This window comes from Thunnus maccoyii, chromosome 8 (genome assembly GCF_910596095.1).
Source record: "Thunnus maccoyii chromosome 8, fThuMac1.1, whole genome shotgun sequence".
Classification (NCBI taxonomy): Eukaryota; Metazoa; Chordata; class Actinopteri; order Scombriformes; family Scombridae; genus Thunnus; species Thunnus maccoyii.
The window spans coordinates 24,580,029-24,599,132 of NC_056540.1; the positions used below are offsets into that span (position 1 = coordinate 24,580,029).

A 19,104-nucleotide genomic window follows, 5' to 3' on the forward strand; every position below is an offset into this window, starting at 1 on the left:
GGAAACTGTGTGTTGACAGATTTATGCAAAACATTTTGAGAAACACTGATGTGAACAGTGACAGAAGTTTAAAACATTTCTTTGAGCGGTAAAGGAGGTCAGAGAGGGCACAAGGATTTAATGAGCAGCCCAAATGGGGGTTCCCCCTCCTTTCTTCCTGTTTAACCCCCCAACACACACAGGCAGGAAAACACATCATAAGGTCAAAGTAAGTTGTTATCTCGGGTAATGCGTTGTCCAGTGAGGCAAGACTGTCCTCTCTAATCACGTTGTCAATGTTTCTGGGGGCCAAGTAAAGTTAATTTTCCCTTTAGATGAGAATACAGGTTGGGGTTTTTAAAACATCTCCACTAATACAGAGAGGCGGCTAGAAAGGGCAATGGGATTTGACCCACAGCCTAAATGGATTCCCAAAGGACTCCATTGAAACAACTCTTTCTTGTTTTATTCTTCTCAATCTTCTACATGCAGTATGTAAACTAAATTAATTGTTGTACTGCTGGTTTCAAACACAAAAAGAACTGGAGAAATATGCACAGTTTTTAGCATAAACACAATCTGCAACATGCTTTACTGAAAACACAACTCTTTACCATTTTCTAGGATATATTATAATAAAAGATCATGTTTGTACCTGTAGTGGTCTTGATGGCCAGGCTGAATGTGGCATGTTCCTCCATTAGAGCAGGGGAAACTAATACAGGCATTGATAGGTATCTCGCAGTTCTGACCCTGTAGGTGATGAGAGGAGAGGACAAGTCAAGGCAAAGAAGGTTAGAATTGAATATTATACATTTTTCTTCTACAGAGGATTTCAGTACTCACACAATGATAGATGGCAAAAAAGCAGTGGCGGTAATAAGCTACATGCTAATGATTGAAAACAAAAAGCTAAACTGTGGGGTGCCAGGGTGCAAGGACTAAAGAACTTGGCTACCACCACAGAGACATGGGCTCAATTCCTGGCTGTAGCCTGATGATTGAATACAGTTGGCAGCGTTTTTTGGAGAGGGGAGCTGTTGAGGGATCAGTTTTGTCACTACATAAGAAAACTGCTGATGGTTGTGGCGACTGTGAGGGTGGGATCTGACTGGACATGTGAACCTCGGAGCACATTATATCCTCATATATTTCAAACATTCACATAGCCTATATCTGCATATTTCCTTCTTGAATTTTATGTTTTATGGTTTTACATTTGAAAAAAATTGTTTTGCATCATTTTCATTGCAGTTTACCTAAGGCATGGTGACATACAGTGTTGCCTGTAGGTGTAGATGTTTCTTCTATTGTGTACACAAAAGTAAAACAAACTAGGCTTCCCATTGCTCAGATAGCTAAGGCCAGTACCATTTGGGTTTGCACCAATTTTCGGTTTAAGGACTGAATGATGAGTTTTATTTGTCCGGTGAAAGGAAATACCCTGCAGAGATTTAGAGGTTTGAATGAACCTACACTGGTTAGTTAATACAAGCTTTCACTATTGTTCTTCTCCTCTCTACACAAACACACACACACACTTACAATTATCAACCAACACAAAAGCACGTATGCACAAATGTACACACACAGTATACAAACACACATGTAGGCATGACACATCCTACAGCCTTGATTCATTGCTCTTCTCACCACACACCTGTTTTCTGAATAAACAGCTTTCACTTGGAACTGTATCATGTATCAGAGCCCTACACATACACACACACACACTGCCTCTCCACATCGAGCCCTGCGGCTGTAGTTTTAATTTCAAACCACCAAACCTTTGGCCGCCAACACACCCACTTCCTCTGATCAAAGCTGAGAATGGGACGTTTATTCTTGTTTTCCCTTTTCATCCATCTTCATTATATCCTTCTCTCTTTTCTTCCTTACTGTAGCTCTTTATGTTTATGTTTTGTTCACTCTCTCTTTAATTTTACCTCTCCCTCTTTGTCCCTATTCCTTTCTTTCAGATGTTTTCTGGCCATTTGTCGCACAGAATTTCTCCATTTTTTTTCTCTATTTCTATACGTTGACCTCTCTCACTTTCAATCCTGTACTGTTAGTGTCTCTTACTCCCTTTTCTCTTCCCTCTTTCCTTCTCTCTTTGTTCTCTGCTGCTCCTTCTTTGATTCCTCTAACACATTTTAATTAACATTGTCCCAGTGGATGCCGATACAAAAAGGAAAACATACACACAGACATGTACAAGCACACACACACTCCCTGTTTCCCAGTCTGTGACCTTGGCAAGTGATGTTTTAATTAAAGGCGAGACTAAGGCTTTGTCCTCCTGTAAAAGCCCAAAGGTTATGAGGTGTGTTTGTGTGTGTGTGTGCACATGAGACCATGAGTGTATCTTTGTGTCTTTGTGTATAACACACACACACACAGAAATCTCCAACAGATCTCTATACAAACACAACAAACTGGTGGTTAATCCAACGTGCACACATGCACAGGCTCACATATATTCCACACACACACTCCTCCAATGCAAATGTCCCCCTCAGTAGTAGATTTGCAAGTGTTTCCTAATGCAAGGGTCTTGACAATTATTACACCCTTTGTCTTTTGATCAGTCAATACCTTCAGTGCAGCCAGCTGCAGTCATCATTTCTCTATTGAACAGGTAAATACATTATGCATGCAAGGCCGAAGCTGAGCCTGATAATACTGCTAATACCACAGGCTTATGCAGCATGGCTATCCATCTAGGATCTGTTACCAACACAGAAAGACAATTCTATGAATCAGGGAATGAAGGTACAGAAATTTTTATGGAGCACAGGCGAATTGGTGAATTCCATGATTCACAAGCCAACTCCAACACATTTTAGAATACAGGCTTTAAAAATATAGAGGAACTACCTAATAATTGTTGGTTACTTGACAGTGTAAGTAGGTTAGCACTGGCAGTGGAGATCGGTAGATTGAACATGGCGCTAACACTGTCAGACTTAGCATGCTGGTTTCTATTGTTTCCACACTTGCTAAAAATATTTGCATTCATGCAGAAAAAGCAAAGATGGAGCAGATGAACTTCACAACCAAGATTTACCACAGAAAGCTGATATACTAACTAACGAACTAGCTAATACATGTTTTTATGGGACGATATGTAGGTGGGAATGGGTGGAGCATAAAGATCCCCCCCAGACACATTTTAGGTAATTGGATATATCCTTGGAATAATAAATTGTCTGACATGTTTTTTTTTCCCCACCAGAATCTATAAATATGCAAATATGTCTACTTTCAAAAGTTTAACTGCTAGACACAAGATGTCCTCTACTTCACTGAGCAGACCATTCTCAGTGTATGTGCACTGGAGGCTTCACGTTTTCAAATCAGACTTAAGTTGAATACTAAACCATGTTTGGCTCAAAATGAGTTATGATGTCACAAATCATGCTCCTAGGTACACACTTTAAACTCTGATTTAAGGTGAGTGCAGGGAAACTTTCCCTCTTCAGCAGATGAATGTGAAAACAAACTGGCTCTGCACATACATCATACTGTACAGTGAAGCTCAAATATCCAAGTCAGGGAACGAGAAGAAAAATATATTTTTTTACTGGAGGGAGACTTTAAATTAAATTGACACATTCAAGTTCCCGGCCAACAAGAAGTGAAAGCATCTCTAAAAATGTATTTAAAAAAAATACAGATTGGCACACATGAAAATTCACTGTTATATATATGTGTGTGTTTAGTTAACAGCAGTGCTTTTGAAAGGATGTAAAGTTGGCCCCACTGTCATCAAAGCCCAACAGGTTACCTCCCCTTCCACTTCAAATAGTCTCCCCTTTGCTGCTACTGTATTTATTGTGTCTCACCTTAAATCCAAATGGGCAGGTACAGTGGTAGGATCCAGTGGCATCAGACACACAGGTACCATTATTTTGGCAGGGTGCTGCCAGGCAGGGGGCGCACTTCGACATGAGACTGATATCTACTGGACCTGAGACACATATAGTAAAGAGAGATGGAGAGGGAGAAAGAGAAAAGCAGGGGAGAGTAGACATAGTAAGGGGAGGTAGGAGGGATAAAGATAAAAAGACAAAGAGAGCAAAGGAGGATGTCAGAAGCAAAGACATACATATTTAGTCATACAGTGCTAAAAGGCGCTCCCACATACTTCTTTTAATGGATGGTGTACTAAGAAAAGGCCTCACAGGATAAGAAAAGTAGAGCTTAGGAGAGCAATAAATGTGATTTGTTTCAGGAACCAGGGCATGTATAAGTTGGAAGAAGAGGAAGAGGAGATCTGAATCAGTGAGGAGAGAGATCATGTGAGGTACCTCTAAACCTCGATACAAGTTTGCTCTCAGCACCTGGAGTCAGAGACCGTTTTATAGTTTTACTTTCATCTGGAAAAGCTACCTGCGCAAGCCTTCAAACACACACACACACATGCACAACAAACTATGCCCTTGTGATATAGTTTCATTCTGTGCACGAGACTGTGCTTTTCAAGATGTCTCTTTTTTTGCCGTGCGTTAAAAGTCCAATCCTCAATTCTTTCCCCCTCTGCTCTGATATCAGGGGATCCCTGAGGCAGGTAATGTTAGAGGTCAGCTGCTTCTGTACTCTGCTCTGTATGAGTGAAATATGATAGGATAGGGATTTTTGGGACTCACTTGTATCTCTGAACATAGGCAATCTGCTTTAAAAGAGTAGTGAGGACTTAGTGCTGAACGAACTAATAGAAAAACATGAAAACCTTACAGAGCATTTGAAACATTCTTCCTGAACAAGAAAAGGCTTCACTGTCTGGTAAAATAATTTCAAAATTTAAGAAACATAACAACTGTACAACAACTTTGATATATACACAAACTCCTTGAAGCCACTCAAAGTCACTCACTCAAAATAATATGATAAGCACTCCTAATCTCAGCTGTTTGCTTTCTCTGCCTGCACATTTATCTAAAGTGGATTCGATATCTCAATGATCATGTCTCAAAAGAGGAAATATTTGTCAATGTGTTCTGCAGTGGAGGAACGCCTTGTCAGAAAAACCACAGGTTAAATCCTATCCACATTGCTGGAGCCTATTTCAGCATGCATAGGATGAGAACCAGGGTAGACCCTACACCAGTCTACCACACAGCTAATACATATATAGAGAGAAATTCATCCACACTAAAGGTGCTTTCAGAATGTCACCGTGTGATTACGGAAACCACAGAAACCACACTGATGTAAACGATACAGGTGCTAATTTTTACTGGTAGAGCTATCTGACTTCCTTGACTTATACACCTCTTCACCAGCGGTGAACACACAAACCAATGAAAAAAATAAGTAATATCAGTTTTAAAGTTTGATTATCCGTTTTGGGCCAATAAACATGATGAGATTAGAGCAGGTAGATAGCATCAAACTGCAGTGCATGCTACAGGCTGTTTGTAGGATAGGAGGTAGCTGGTAGCTGCTGCGGGGGAGTTGAGCCCTGCCGCCACCGTTTCAAAATACAGAACATCGACATCGCCCGGTGGCAGATGCAGCAGTTAACCAAGACCAATGGAGAATTTAGAGTTTGTAATTCACATAATGTTTTGCATTGTGAAAGGAACCCAAAGGGCCTAGAAATTGTATAAAAAAAGACCCCTGTCCACTTGGTTGTGTTCAAACTCAGAACCCTCTTGGTGCAAATCAACTAGCCACTGATCTGTGATGCATCCAAACATGTGAATGTAAAACCACTGGCAGCCCTCCTCACCCAAAACACCAAAATCTGACCTGAGACATCCACCAGACCACCTAAAGGCAAAACCCAGGCTTGAAGAAGTGAGGTGACTCCGACACAGGAGGAGGTTTTGGGTTTATGGACTGCCTAGAATGCTACAAGTTCAAGAATGAAATACTTTCTATGATCTAAAAACAGGAACTGATTCATTCTCAGCGTAATAGATATTAGCGTTATGCTTGCTGCCACTTATCCCTATTTTAAACATCTTGCTGTGAATGCCTTGCTGTTTCTTAAATCCAGGAATAAACCGGTATTAAAACTAGAGCACAGGTCAAAGGAAGAAAAGAAGTGAGAGGTTTTTTTACCTTTACACTGAAATCTGTTGAGTGGTGTGGTGAGCAGCAGCCTGTCAGCCATGTCAGGAGGTCCGGTACAACGAGCAATGCCTGTTAAAACACAATTTATTGATAAACAGCTATGCTATACCACTTATCTTCTACACAATATCAGATGTTTGTGACAGAAAACATAATATTTTGGTTTCAAGTATTTTATGGGCATTGACTGTGATTTTTCTTCTTACCAGGCTCTTTAAATCCAGCCTTCACCCACTGAGAGAGCCAGCGCAGGTCACAGTTACAGTATAAGGGGTTGGCACCAAGAGCCCTATACGCACATACACACACAAACACAAAATTAAAATCATTACTGTTCAGCAAAACAAAACTATACGTGACAACACACACAGAGAAACATGGTGCTGTACTTACAGGTGGGACAGAGAGGTGAGGTGGTTGAAAGCTCCTTCTGGGATAGTTGAAAGGTCGTTGCCATGGAGAGTTCTGGAGACGAGAGACAGCAAAACAAGAGTGTACATGAATATTAAACACAATATTGACCTTATTAGAAAGTCAAGGTGCCACTTTTTGACCTACTGTTAATTTTTATTATGTAATTAATTATTTGGATTAAGTATTTGGTGTTTCTTCCTTTCTTCCTTCCTACTCTAATACTCACTAATATTGTCACTATTACTGCTACTACTAATGTAGACACCGCTAACAACTTTCTATATTTAGATCAACATCTTGCAGCTGTGTAGATGAAGGTGCACTTTTGACTAATTTTCAATGAATATCTAAACAAACCTACTGCATCATATGAGTCATATCAGAGATAAATGAAATTGACTTCCCAGCTGCTTAATCCTCATATTCAGCAAACTACACCAGTCTAACCCTGACCAGCTGCATGCTAAATTATTTAAATTATTTGTGGTTCCTCAGCTGCAGACATACCATCATCCACCTCTATAATGGAAAATAAATAAAATATTTATGAAAGAATAACACAAAATAAACAGAAAGCTTATTTTCATTGTTGGGCAATAAAGTTTCTCCTGGTCTCTGAATGGAATATAAACTGTTTCATATGGTCATCTAGCAGACTATGGTGTGTGTGTGCGTGTGTGTGTGTGTGTGTGTGTGTGTGAAAAACTGTATCACAGGGACAAACTGCAGGCTGTGATGTGTATCAGTTTGAGGATGTGCAATTCTGTTTTGTGCCTTTGGGTTTTTGTGCATGTAGGTGTGTGTGTGTGTGTTCATGTTTGTGTGTCTGTGTGTGTGTGTGTGTGTAGGAAACTTTTGTCTCCAAGGGCTCAGAGACTGCAGAGTGTGTGTGTGTCCTTTATGTCTCGCCATTTGAGTGTGTTGCCTGCTGGATATAAGTTCACATTCCATTAGAGCGAAGGGTTGTAGCAGGGGACAGCTATCAAACCACCACTATTGGAAAAGTGTGTGCGTGTGTGCGTGTGTGTGTGTGTGTGTGTGTGGGCATAATTCAGCGTGTGCGTGTGCAGGTCAGTGTGAATGTGGATGCAAGCGTATGTGTGTGCATGTTTGTGTGTGTGGCGTGTCTATTCTCAGAAGTTTGTGTGTGCTTAATGCGGATAACTTTACGTGTTTGTGTGCATCGCTGTGTGTGTGTGTTTGTGTATCTATGTATGGTGGTCTAACAGCCCCCGCGCAAGGCTGGCCCAGAGGGGGTTGTGGGTAATGAGGAAGTGACAGTGATGACTGCCTGGCAACCAGTTGCTATGCGGGGGCAGAGAGGGATCAGTCCCCACGGCAACATCAAGTAAAATGAAAGAAAGAGAGGAGAGAGGAATAAAAAAAGAGAAGCCATCACTAAACTTCAGCAAGGTGAAAGCCTTGTAAGAGATACAGTCAATATTTAGAGAAAAGGCCGAAAACAAAGCTGACATTTCAGAGGGTGAAACCATGACTTTTCCTGTCTGAACCAACAATGGTGGCCATGGTTAAGGAAAAAATGTCTACAAAGAATAATACAAGGTAAAAGCATTAGGTCACTATTCATTATCTCATGTTGTTTAAGTCAGAACTTGTTTCCAGTGAATGTGAAATTTTAACAATGCACCTTTACCTCATTATTTTCGACATTAATACAACTAATACATAAATCAAGATCATTAAGCTGCCAGTATGCTTCATCAGAAGTCCTTGTTGGATGATTGAACAGCTTTGAAAACCTCTTCCCCCCACAGCTTTCTGACACTGGAATTGTGGGGGCTGTTTTCCGACAATTTCTGTAACTTTCCGAGACCGTCAATCCAACATTCACACCCACTTTACACAGTAATTGTGTGGAGGTAAACTGCTTCTATATCTAGCTCCCTGTTTTCAGTCTTTATTTTTGTCACTTCTGATATATGAGTGAGTGTGACACTATGAATGCCTTCCAGGAGAAACTGTCTGAAAACATGCGTATTTAAACATTATAGTGTCTCCCCACTCTCTATGATAGCCGGCCCCCTCGAATGTGGCCATCTAGAGCAGCTATCATCAGTTTTGAATGGACGTATGAACAAGTTCTTTTCAAGCATAACCCAGCCCTTAGTCTCGCCACTGCAACTGATCTTAATGTGATGTGCCGCAATGCTAGATATTGCTAATGTAAAAGATCACTTCCACCTTGTTTATCCTCTTAAATAAAGCAAAAGAAAAGAAAAAGAGACTGCAGAGGGATGAAACAGAATGGTAGCATTCTCTATGTAACAGGAAATGTAGGGGATTGTGTGCTGTACAGTTTTATTAGACACCAATAAGGAAACGGTCAGGTCACCCAAATTACCCCCCCCCCAAATTAAATGATCTCTAGTTACTTCATTTTACAGAAAAAATAGTCCCTTGTTCACAGTCAGATTTGTGTATGATTCTTAGGGCCCATTTTACCAAATTTGCAACATGACATAAATTCCCCTTTTGCTTATTTTGACAAGTTTCACTAATCAAAACAAATGGCATACTTGCGACCCATACTTGAGCAAGTAAGAGCGTGATGGGACTCTCAAATAATTTATTTGCAATTTGCAAGGGACAGTCATTTGTGAAACATGATGCCGCCACCATTTACATGCCAATGTAACACCAGAGATAAGTGGGAAAAATATGTTTCCTTGTAATTTGGGTTAACCGATCCTTTAAGAGACAGAGCTCAAAGTTCTCTCAACCGCAGACTCATTCAATCTATAAAAATATTAAAGTTAAATTAACAGTGAAAATGCACTTAAAATGGCATATGTAGCAACTATATAACAATCAGGTAAATTCTGCTGTTGTTGAACACTGAGGATACAACTACAAATACAATTTATGTTAATGCAGTATCCATACATCTGCTCATGTCTGTGTGTGTCGCGGCTTATATGTGTGTGAGGATGGTCAGACAGAAATATTCACATGCACACTGTGCGTGCGTGTGTGTGTGTGGGTTTGTGAGACAGAGGGTGGACAACCAGATGGATGACTGAGAGAAACAGAGGCTGAAGGTCGATTCATCAAACACAATATTGGGCGGAGAGACAGAGAGAGAGAGAGAGAGAGAGAGAGAGAGAGAGAGAGAGAGAGAGAGAGAGAGAGAGAGAGAGAGAGAGAGAGAGAGAAAAGGAGGAGAGGATGGATGGAGGGGAGCGAGGGGGAGACAGAGTGGAGGGACATAAGAGGAGAGAGGAACGACAGCATGCAGATAGAGAGGGAGTATTAGAGAGGAGATGAGAGATTGTCACTTTTATCTCTTTTAGTACCCTGAGACAACAAATGAATGGGTGGCTGTGACTCATTTTGTGACTGGGTCTAAACATGGCACTCGACGTGGCATCAAGGGAGTGATTAAACTTTGATATAGCTCAGTACTATAACTAGCAAAGGGGAGTGTTGAATATTGAATCCACTGCGGCACTTGAAGATGAAGCTTTCTACTCACAGCAGGCGAAGTGACTTGAGCCCGTCGAAGGCATGGACCGGGATGCAGCGAATCTGGTTATAACTCAGGATGCTGTTGGAGAGAGGACATTAAGAAGGTCACAAGTAGTAGTTAAGATACATGTGGTGTGCAAATGCAGATGAAGAGGAGGACAAAAAGTAAATGTGTAATGAAAAAGAAGAGAATGATGCAGTTTTTCCCATCATTATTTTCTTAGATATACTCATTTCAAATTCTTTTCTATCGTCTTTCACACCACGTCCCTGAATACACAAAAATCAATGCAGAAGGACAGAGAGAATACAGAGACAAAGAGGAGGGAAGACATGGGAGGTGACATCGCAGATTTGGTTCTACAATAACTTGGTACAGCACCTGTAGCTACTTCAGTTTAAACAAAAGGGAATTAACAAGGGGGCCATGTTTCAAATTAAGTTGAATCATTGGGTAGAGGCAAAAAATTGCCAGAGGCAAAGCAGAGGCGTTTGGAATGTCAAACTCTCATATTGTACCACTGTTCATTTTTACTCTATTAAAACTGCTAATGAACGAAAAGTTAAGTAGAGCAATGAATGAAAGGGATGGAGACAGAAATATGTGGAAAGAATTCTGAACATGGTCAAATGAGATGAATTTGGTCGTTTCATGCTGATATAACTATTTTAATGTGATTTTGCACAAAACTCAGTAATAAATCTAGTATAAAAAGCTGACTGATCAGGGTTGTTGCATATTTTTGAAATCAAATTCAATGCTTTTTATGATCTTTTTAAGACCTTGACAGAGAAAACTGAATAGCCTTTCCACAGCAAAACAAATGCACTTTATGTCTGAGCTTCATGTTTGATAATTGGATAATTTTGTATCTTTATGTAACAATCATGTAAAATCACATAAAGTAATCAAATTAAATGTAAATGCAATGAACTGTGTCCCACTGTTACGCTTTACTTTAGATAAAACTCTCTGTGTTAAAAAAAAAATCTCTCTAACTTTTAATTACAAGTTGCTTGGAATTGTTAATTTTGACAACACTGTGTAAAACCATAAAGCTGTTCTGGTCGGTCTTGCACCCAGAGTCAGCTGTAGTTAATTCTCCCCATTAATACACATACACGTTACAGTATATCTACCTTTCATCGACTTTAACAGTCCATTAAACCTGCAAACTCCAGCTCAGCAGACACCAAATTAAAAGTCCGCTCCTCTCCTTCATGTCGTATATTGGCCGCGCTACAAACATTATTATCTGGATTCTAGCAACGACCAGAGATAACAGAGGATTTTGTGCCTCCTCTAAACCCCCCAGGCCAACTGTCTTTAGTTGAGCATCATCTGCACTAGTTTGTGTACTCCTGTTACCTTGGTGAGAGCAGGTGGCGGCCTGTGGAGAACTGATTAAAACATTTCCAGAAAAAGAAAAGAAAGTGCTAGACTGGAGTGAGTCGTGAAGATCAAACCATATTTCAAATAGTGAAAGTGAAAGTAGGGAGATATTTCTGATACAACTAGGCATCACTTCAAAATCTAAGACCTACCATAATTAAGAATAAGACTAATAACCTTTAAGTTCTGAAAATCTTATTTAAGACTTTTCAAGACTTTTTAAGGATCTAAGCAGTTTCCGGCTGATGATGCTCTATAATAAAGTAATGCCTTATGATTATTGACGATCAAGACACCAACAGGTGTCTAACGGGAAAGAAGGAAAAAATTGAATAAAATTAACAACTGGCCTAGAAGTTAAGAGAAAGGAGTCTTAAAGCCAGTAAAACAACAGATTGACTCAAAGACTGGAAAATCCAATGTGGAAAGTGAAAGGTAAAACCATCTCCTCTACCTCCTCAACTGCTGGCAAAGTGCCCTTGAGCAAGGCATTTAAATCACAAAGTGTTCCACAGATGCTATCTGGGGCTGACAGTAGAAGCTTGTGGTTGCACTGGGCAGCTCCCAGGCGTGAATGAGTGCAACTGCATGAAATATGAAACAGGGCGTTGCTGGAAAAGAGCAAACGTGCTCATTCAACTCTTTCCCTGAGCACACAGAACCCTGCAAGTTGATATAAAATCCATGTAACATGCTAGATAAACTAAAAGCAAAAAAGAAAGGGGCAAACTTCACACTAAAATCACAAAAAAAATAAATAAATAAATCATTTATATGTAAGATAGAAGAGCAGTAAACATAGATAGAAAGGAGACATTTAAGAGAAGGAGAGATAGTCATAATCCAAGAAGTTCATTGGGTGAGTGGAGCAGAAGATACAGGACAGTTTAGAGAACTTTTAAAGAGAAAGAGGGAGATGGGAAAACAAGATGATCTGTGTGTATTAACAAAGAGATGGAGGAAGAAGATTGAAATAAGACGGAAGAGAGGGTAAGGGGCGAGTGGGAGGAGAGGGAGCGCTGTCGAGAGATATTTGGGGTAAAAGGAGGACTAAGGTGGGAAAGCTAGAAAGAGAAAGAGAGACTAAGACAGAAACAAAATAAAAGAGGGGAGAGAAAGTTGAAGATGGCAGAAAAAAAGTAGCAGGAAAATATGAAGAAAGAGACAGAGACAAGAAGGGCGATTAATCAAAGTTAAGAGAAGAAAAACTGATTTATCTTGTGGTTTGTAACCTTACACACACACATACACACAATCCATTTATGACATCAAGACATGGGTGGAGATGTGTGTATGCATGACTAGGTGTGTGTGTTGTCTTGGTAACTTACAGTGTGGCTAGTTGAGTCATGTTGCTGAAGGTATACGGGCCCAATGTGCTGATGCTGTTGTTGCTCAGGTCTCTGTGTAGATGGAAACATACAGTAAATGCACAAAGACAAACACACACATATACTTCATATATGCATATTAGGTTTCAAAACTGTCTGCACAATATGTGTATTCTGTTCAAGGTTATGTGAGCTGTACATACACCAGCGACAGCTGCTTTAGGCCTGCCAGCTCTTTGGGCACAGATGTCAGCGTATTACCCTCCAGGTACCTGCAAGGAAAGGTGCATAGTTAATATATGTAATACATATATATATATTTATACACATACTCAGACCTATGGGGGAAGAAAATAGCAATATAGAACATAAAAGGTTTATTTTTGCAACTTCAGTCACATGGAAATCAGAGGAAAGGAGGGAGTTTGGGCTGCGTTGGTGAGACGAGGAATGTGAGTGGTGCTATGGGGGGATCTCAGATCTACCTTCATATGGAAACTTTTCATTTTCCAGAGGAGTAGAGTGTCTTATATGTCATTTTTTCTGATGGTTTTCTGTGGATCTGTGCTGCATGAATACAATTATGGCAGCAACAGACTGAACTGAGAGAAAATTCAATGCAAAGCAAAACTAAACATAGTAGAGTAAATATTATGTCTGTGACATTTCGCTTTTACTGGATGGTTTTAGAGCGTAGAGAGAGAATGACATTAAAAAGTATGCCACCACAAGAACTTATAATACTTTATAAAATAAATATTGTTTTATCATTGATGCTATCTCAAGTTATCTTTTACACATGCTGTACAAGTAGAACATTGCGAATGATGTTATAATATTATGCCTCTAAATAATGTGAATCAAGGTGATGATGATGATGAAGTATTGAGATGGGAACCTGCTGAACTGAAGCAGAGGACAACTGTACTACAACAAAACTGTTGCATCATGTAGACTTAAACAGATGCATGTTCTAACCACTGCAAACATACAAGATACTGATCTTTCTGTGTTTGTTGGTGTGTAGGAGACAAGATAACATACATACACTCATGAACACACACCTACACACACATTTTATGATCCGTTGGTCTCTGTTCCTCTCTCTCTCTCAGGTCATAAGTAGGTCATGTAGACAGTATGATGGAGTGTCTTCTTCAGCCTGATCAATACCTAATCACTGCTATTGACCCTGCAGTGCAGGCCTATTTCACAGCTAGAGGGGCTTATGAATGTGTGTGTGTGTGTGCACACGGGTGTGTGTGTGTGTGTGTGTGTGCTCAATAATTCACCTTCCATCAGAGAGAGTTTGTTCCGGCTTTTTTCTAAATTTCCTAATTTTGATTAAAGTTGTTTTACCCTTGTTTTATCTTACATCAAATCAAACAGGATTCCTCGTAGCTCGGAATTAACAACAATGATAAAACAATTTACAAGATGTATCATTTGTAATATACAGGGAGATCATAAGAAAAATAAGTGCTTAACGGTAATTTACGAACTGTTTAGAACTGCAAATAAACATATTTTAGTTTCTCTCTGTTTTCATTGTCTGACTTGACTCATTTTCTGTCACAGATGAAAAAGGACATGACGGTATTGTACTAGGCAAAAGTTTGGAAAAACCATCATTGCTCTGACAGAGCTTTTACACATACAAAGTTGACCTTGGCTTCCTTCTTACTATCCTTGGCATTATAACATTGCAAACTATGACTGCTTTTTTTAAAGCAATTATTAAAATAGTTTAAAATAACCCAAGGACACTTTCTAGTATCCCCTCTGTAATTCTGTCGTTCTTATTGCAGTCTTTGTCTTTTTCTGGTTGGCATTACAGTGTGCTAAACTGTACAGCATGTTGTAAATAGATTTAAATATCTTCAATAATAAACACATTTATTACATCAACATCAAAACACCCACAAACAAACAAGTACCTGCAGCACTAGTGCCACTCGTCATATATAAAAACAATGTAATTTGACTGTTTGTGTGGATGACAGAGAAAAATAAACAGATAAATAGAGAGAGAGAGAGAGAGAGAGAGAGAGAGAGAGACAGAGTGTGTTTTCACAAAATAGTTTGTTGGTTCCTGAAGCAGCAGAGGGCAAACTGCTGCATCGATATTGCACTGCAGCAATGTGTGAGTGTGTGTGTGTGTTTGTGACTTTGTTTGTGCGTGAGTAAGCATTGACGAGCTTGCCCATTTCTGTCCGTGTGCATGAGAATGTGTGCTGGTCGGTGTGTGGTGTGTCTGTATATTTGAACAAAAGTGAACATGTGTGAGTGTGTGTGTGTGTGTGTGTGTGTATGCACGCGCAACTCACAGTTCAGTGGTGTCCTTGGGAATGCCCTTGGGCAGAGAGTGCAGCCCTCTGTTGCTGCATCGCACCACGGTGTCTGAGCACGTGCAGGCATCAGGACAACCAGACGCAGGAAGACAACCATTATCCTCAGCACCTGAAGAGAGAGGGGTGAGAGAGAGAGAGTGGGACGTTAGAGAGAGACAAAGGGAAAGATGCAGAGGGAGAAGGAAGGGAAGGATAAAGAGAAGGACGGAGAGTCCAAAAAAGGGCAGAGATGAGAGCATGATGATAGAAAAGAGCAAAAAAGAGGAAAAGAGAGAAGGAAATGGGACAGGCAGACAGAGGGAACAGACTTGAGACAGGTAAAGGCAAAAGGAGCGAAGAGAGAAAGGAGGGACTGAAAGAGATCATGTCTGAACTAGTGAACAAGCGTGGCACTTGGTCAATTCCACTCAGCACTTTTAAAGAGTACTTTATAATCCATATCAAATGACCAGAGGCTGCTAAAATGAGCTGCACTCGTGTGTTTCAACATCTGGCTCGGGACCTGCAGGCGGGTCACTGAGATATTAAAACCCCTCAGATGATTCCGGTGAAACGATGAACAGATGTTGATAGGATGGCCTGCAGCAACTTTGAAAACTCATGTAAATACACCAACAAAATGAAAGTTGACCCAACATTGGCAGTCGCCTGAAGTTATACAACCTACATTTTTTTTGTCCTATCAATATGTGAATTGATTTGAGTGATTTTATTTTACCTTGCAAGATATATTTATATAAAAAAAATGTAACACTTTCTGTGATTAACTTCTTCAATGTCAAAAAGACTAGGGAACTTAATCACACACATGAAGGTCTGGCTGTGAAACAAGGTTTTTAAAGATTGCTGAGTTAAATAGAACAGATGTAACGTTGCTTGACAAATCAAGCTTTGCAGCTATGTTACATACACACACACACACACACACCCACACACATGCACAATCATAGGGTAGGAACAAACTGGGTGATTGTAATCATTCTAGTACTCAGAGATAAGAGGGATCAGAGACTAGAGTGTTATTCTTGGCCTAAAATTTCTTCCATTTCTTTGATTGACAGACAAATACACACACAGACACACACACACACACACCCACGCACACACACACACACACACACACACACACACACACACACACACACACACCCACGCACACACACACACACACACACATACAGCTTTAATCTAGTGCAACAGCATGTAAATAGTTGAACTGTGGTCCCAAATGTAGAGTTAAACCCATAATGAAGGATAATGAAGAATGGACACTAAGCCAATCATAACACAACTGCAATTTGAGTTTGTGTGCATATGTGTGTGTGTGTGTGTGTGTGTGTGTGTGTGTGTGTGTGTGTGTGTGTGTGTGTGTGTGTGTATGTGGCAAGAGAGAGAGACATTAGGAAAGAGAAAGGCCAGGTTTATACTCATTTGTGGTCATGCTTTGTTGTGTATATTTGTGCCTTCGTGCCAATATGACTTCATGTACTGCAGCATACAGTATGTCTGTTTGTGCATCTGGAAGTGTGCGTGCATGTACATGCTCAGTTTGGTGTACATTTAGTTTGTTAAATAGCTATCTCCCCCTGTCCTACGGCCATTTTCTCATTCACTTTGTAGTTTTCTAATTGTGCTAATGTCTATATGTCAAGTAAATGGGCGCTTACATGCCCGTGTGTGGAGCCGAGTGTGCAAGTGTGTAAGTGTGTGTCTTTATGTGTGTAGCTTGTGAGTCCACAGGGAGGTGTAGCCGTGGGCTGACTCACTCTACAGTTGGCTGATTGAACTAACTAATATCTTCTCACAAATTCAATTAACTTTACCTTTCCCCCGGCTGCCTCTGGACAACTTAACAGCCATTTTATTCAACTATAAATAGACCGGACATGGGGACCTTGGTTTCATGTATGTGTGTGTATGAGTGTGCTTGAGAGTGCTTCTGTGCTTTTCTTCCTTTGAGAACCAGTTTGAGATTTACACCTTCAGAATGTGGACATTTTATCGTTACCAAGAGGTTATTTTGCTCCTGTTTGGTAGTACATTTCTCTGACTGTCAGCAGGATATCTTCAAACCTTTAAGCCAAAGAAAAAAATGATTTTATGTTGGTGATATTTGATTAAATCAACTAACGATTAGTGTGTCTGAGCCTTAACTGTGAAACAAAGAAATAAAGAGAATCCATATCAGAATAGTATGTCAACAGGGTAAAAAAAGACCACATAACATACATTTTGCACAAAAGATTTCCTCTCGTTTAAGTCTGCATAGCTGCTCCTCAGTTCTTCCAGGCTTTCTGTTTTACTGTAGGTATTGCGCAAGGTCAAGATTAGACATTCAGTGTAACCATTGTAATGTCCTCACAAAGGTTTGAGTGTGATCGCAACCATTCAAATTTATGTTTGTGCAGCTCAGTGAGATTGAAGTGAGATTTGCTAGTGTCTCTGTATGTGTAGGCAAGATGCAAGAGTGAATATTAAGATCTGATACCATCTTAGATTTCCCTTACTTGAGCCAACCAGCTAACTACTTTCCAAACTCATTTTCAGTAAATGGTTGCAGCACAGCTACAGGAAATTGGAAAAGTGTAATGAATTCAAAAAAACTCAGGAGGGAGAGAAAAGCACAGCGAGATGGAAAGAGAGAAAAAAGGACACCGGACAACCGGAGTTTAAAATGTAAAGCCAAAAAAAAAAAACAAGAAAAGGGGGGGAAAAAAGGAGAAAGATGTAATAGATAGCAGACCACACTTTGTCAATGGCGTCAAACTTGGCGGCCAAGATGACAGCCTTCGTCGCTATAGGCAGGCATCGTCGTGGTAACAGTAGCATCATTGTAGAAACCACAGACTGATGTCATCTAAGGCTGCTGTTTGCCAGTGGTTACTGATTATTCTGTCCTCACAATACCCTGCTGAGAATGTACTCGCATGTGCACATCTGCTGGCTTAAGACATAGGATGCAGAAAGTTTCTCAATGACTATCTGGTAGGGTTGTTCAATTTTGATACAAAAAGACAAGGATCTGGAATGAACTCATGCCCGCTTTGCTTTTTTTATCAGCAAAGTATCCTTAAGAGCAACTCCTTTTCCCTAGCAGCAGGAATTTCTCAGTTATATCCGAGTCATTTGGAGCCCTGTTTTCTTTCCTCCTATGACCAACCTTTATGTCCCATCAAATAACTTTTTCCAAGCTACAACATGTTGGACATTATATTCACAAATTAATTAACTTTCCTCAGGTAATTTCCTTTAAAAGGCCAGTTTTGAAAAATGTAGAATTATGTTTAATACTTTGACTGAGTAAATATGATGTAACGACATTTAATATTCAGTCATTTGGCTCATGCTCTTATATGTACAGGACACATGACTGCTGATTGACACATGTCATTTGTTTTCAGGTTTCAGGCTGGGACCTTTTTGATTTTCTGCCACTGTAAATGCTCGCTGCACATCCTGTGTAACTTGATAGACCAGTTCTATAAAATTTCAAGTGTTGTTCACAACACAATTCTGTGTTAATCTTCTTTCATGTCATGATTTTGTCTAAGCACTTCTGTTTCCAATTATGTTTTAACAGGGCCAAAGAAATAAACAAAAACAAACCATAAGCCCATTGTAAGTGCAGAAAGAGAGAGAGAGAGAGAGAGAGAGAGAGAGAGAGAGAGAGAGAGAGAGAGAGAGAGAGAGAGAGAGAGAGAGAGAGAGAGAGAGAGAGAGAGAGGGAAATAGGCTCACCGTCGCATGTGAAGTCCGGTGTTGCCACATCCTGGATGGGGATCTCCTTCAGGAAGGCTGGCTTCTGGCAGCGAGGGTTTCCGCTGACCACCCTGGTCTTCTTCAGCCACTGACCCAGCCAGGCCAAGTGGCAATCGCACACATACGGGTTGGACAAGAGGTTTCTGTGAAAGGAAAGAGATAGAAAATGAAAAGGAAATAATTGACACTGGATATTGGAAAAAAAGAAAGAAATGGACATAAATACTGACAGCATCTTAAAAATGTTGCTGTACGATTATAGTTACAGTGCATTTATGTCTCTGCAGTATAATGGTTCCATCATGGAAAA

The 19,104-nt window shown here is 40.1% G+C and overlaps 1 protein-coding gene across 3 annotated transcripts in view; it reads right to left on the minus strand.

The window, feature by feature from the left end:
- The window catches only part of slit3 (slit homolog 3 (Drosophila)), a 261,998-nt gene that overhangs the window by 30,776 nt on the left and 212,118 nt on the right, over positions 1 to 19,104 (minus strand). For all 3 annotated transcript variants that reach the window (XM_042418724.1, XM_042418725.1, XM_042418726.1), the window contains 10 exons: positions 18,774 to 18,937; positions 15,012 to 15,144; positions 12,888 to 12,956; positions 12,685 to 12,756; positions 9,968 to 10,039; positions 6,454 to 6,525; positions 6,267 to 6,349; positions 6,049 to 6,129; positions 3,825 to 3,949; positions 635 to 732 (listed from right to left, as the gene is read on the minus strand). In XM_042418724.1, coding sequence (XP_042274658.1) covers positions 635 to 732; positions 3,825 to 3,949; positions 6,049 to 6,129; positions 6,267 to 6,349; positions 6,454 to 6,525; positions 9,968 to 10,039; positions 12,685 to 12,756; positions 12,888 to 12,956; positions 15,012 to 15,144; positions 18,774 to 18,937 — 969 coding nt within the window. The remainder of the gene's footprint in view (positions 1 to 634; positions 733 to 3,824; positions 3,950 to 6,048; positions 6,130 to 6,266; positions 6,350 to 6,453; positions 6,526 to 9,967; positions 10,040 to 12,684; positions 12,757 to 12,887; positions 12,957 to 15,011; positions 15,145 to 18,773; positions 18,938 to 19,104) is intronic.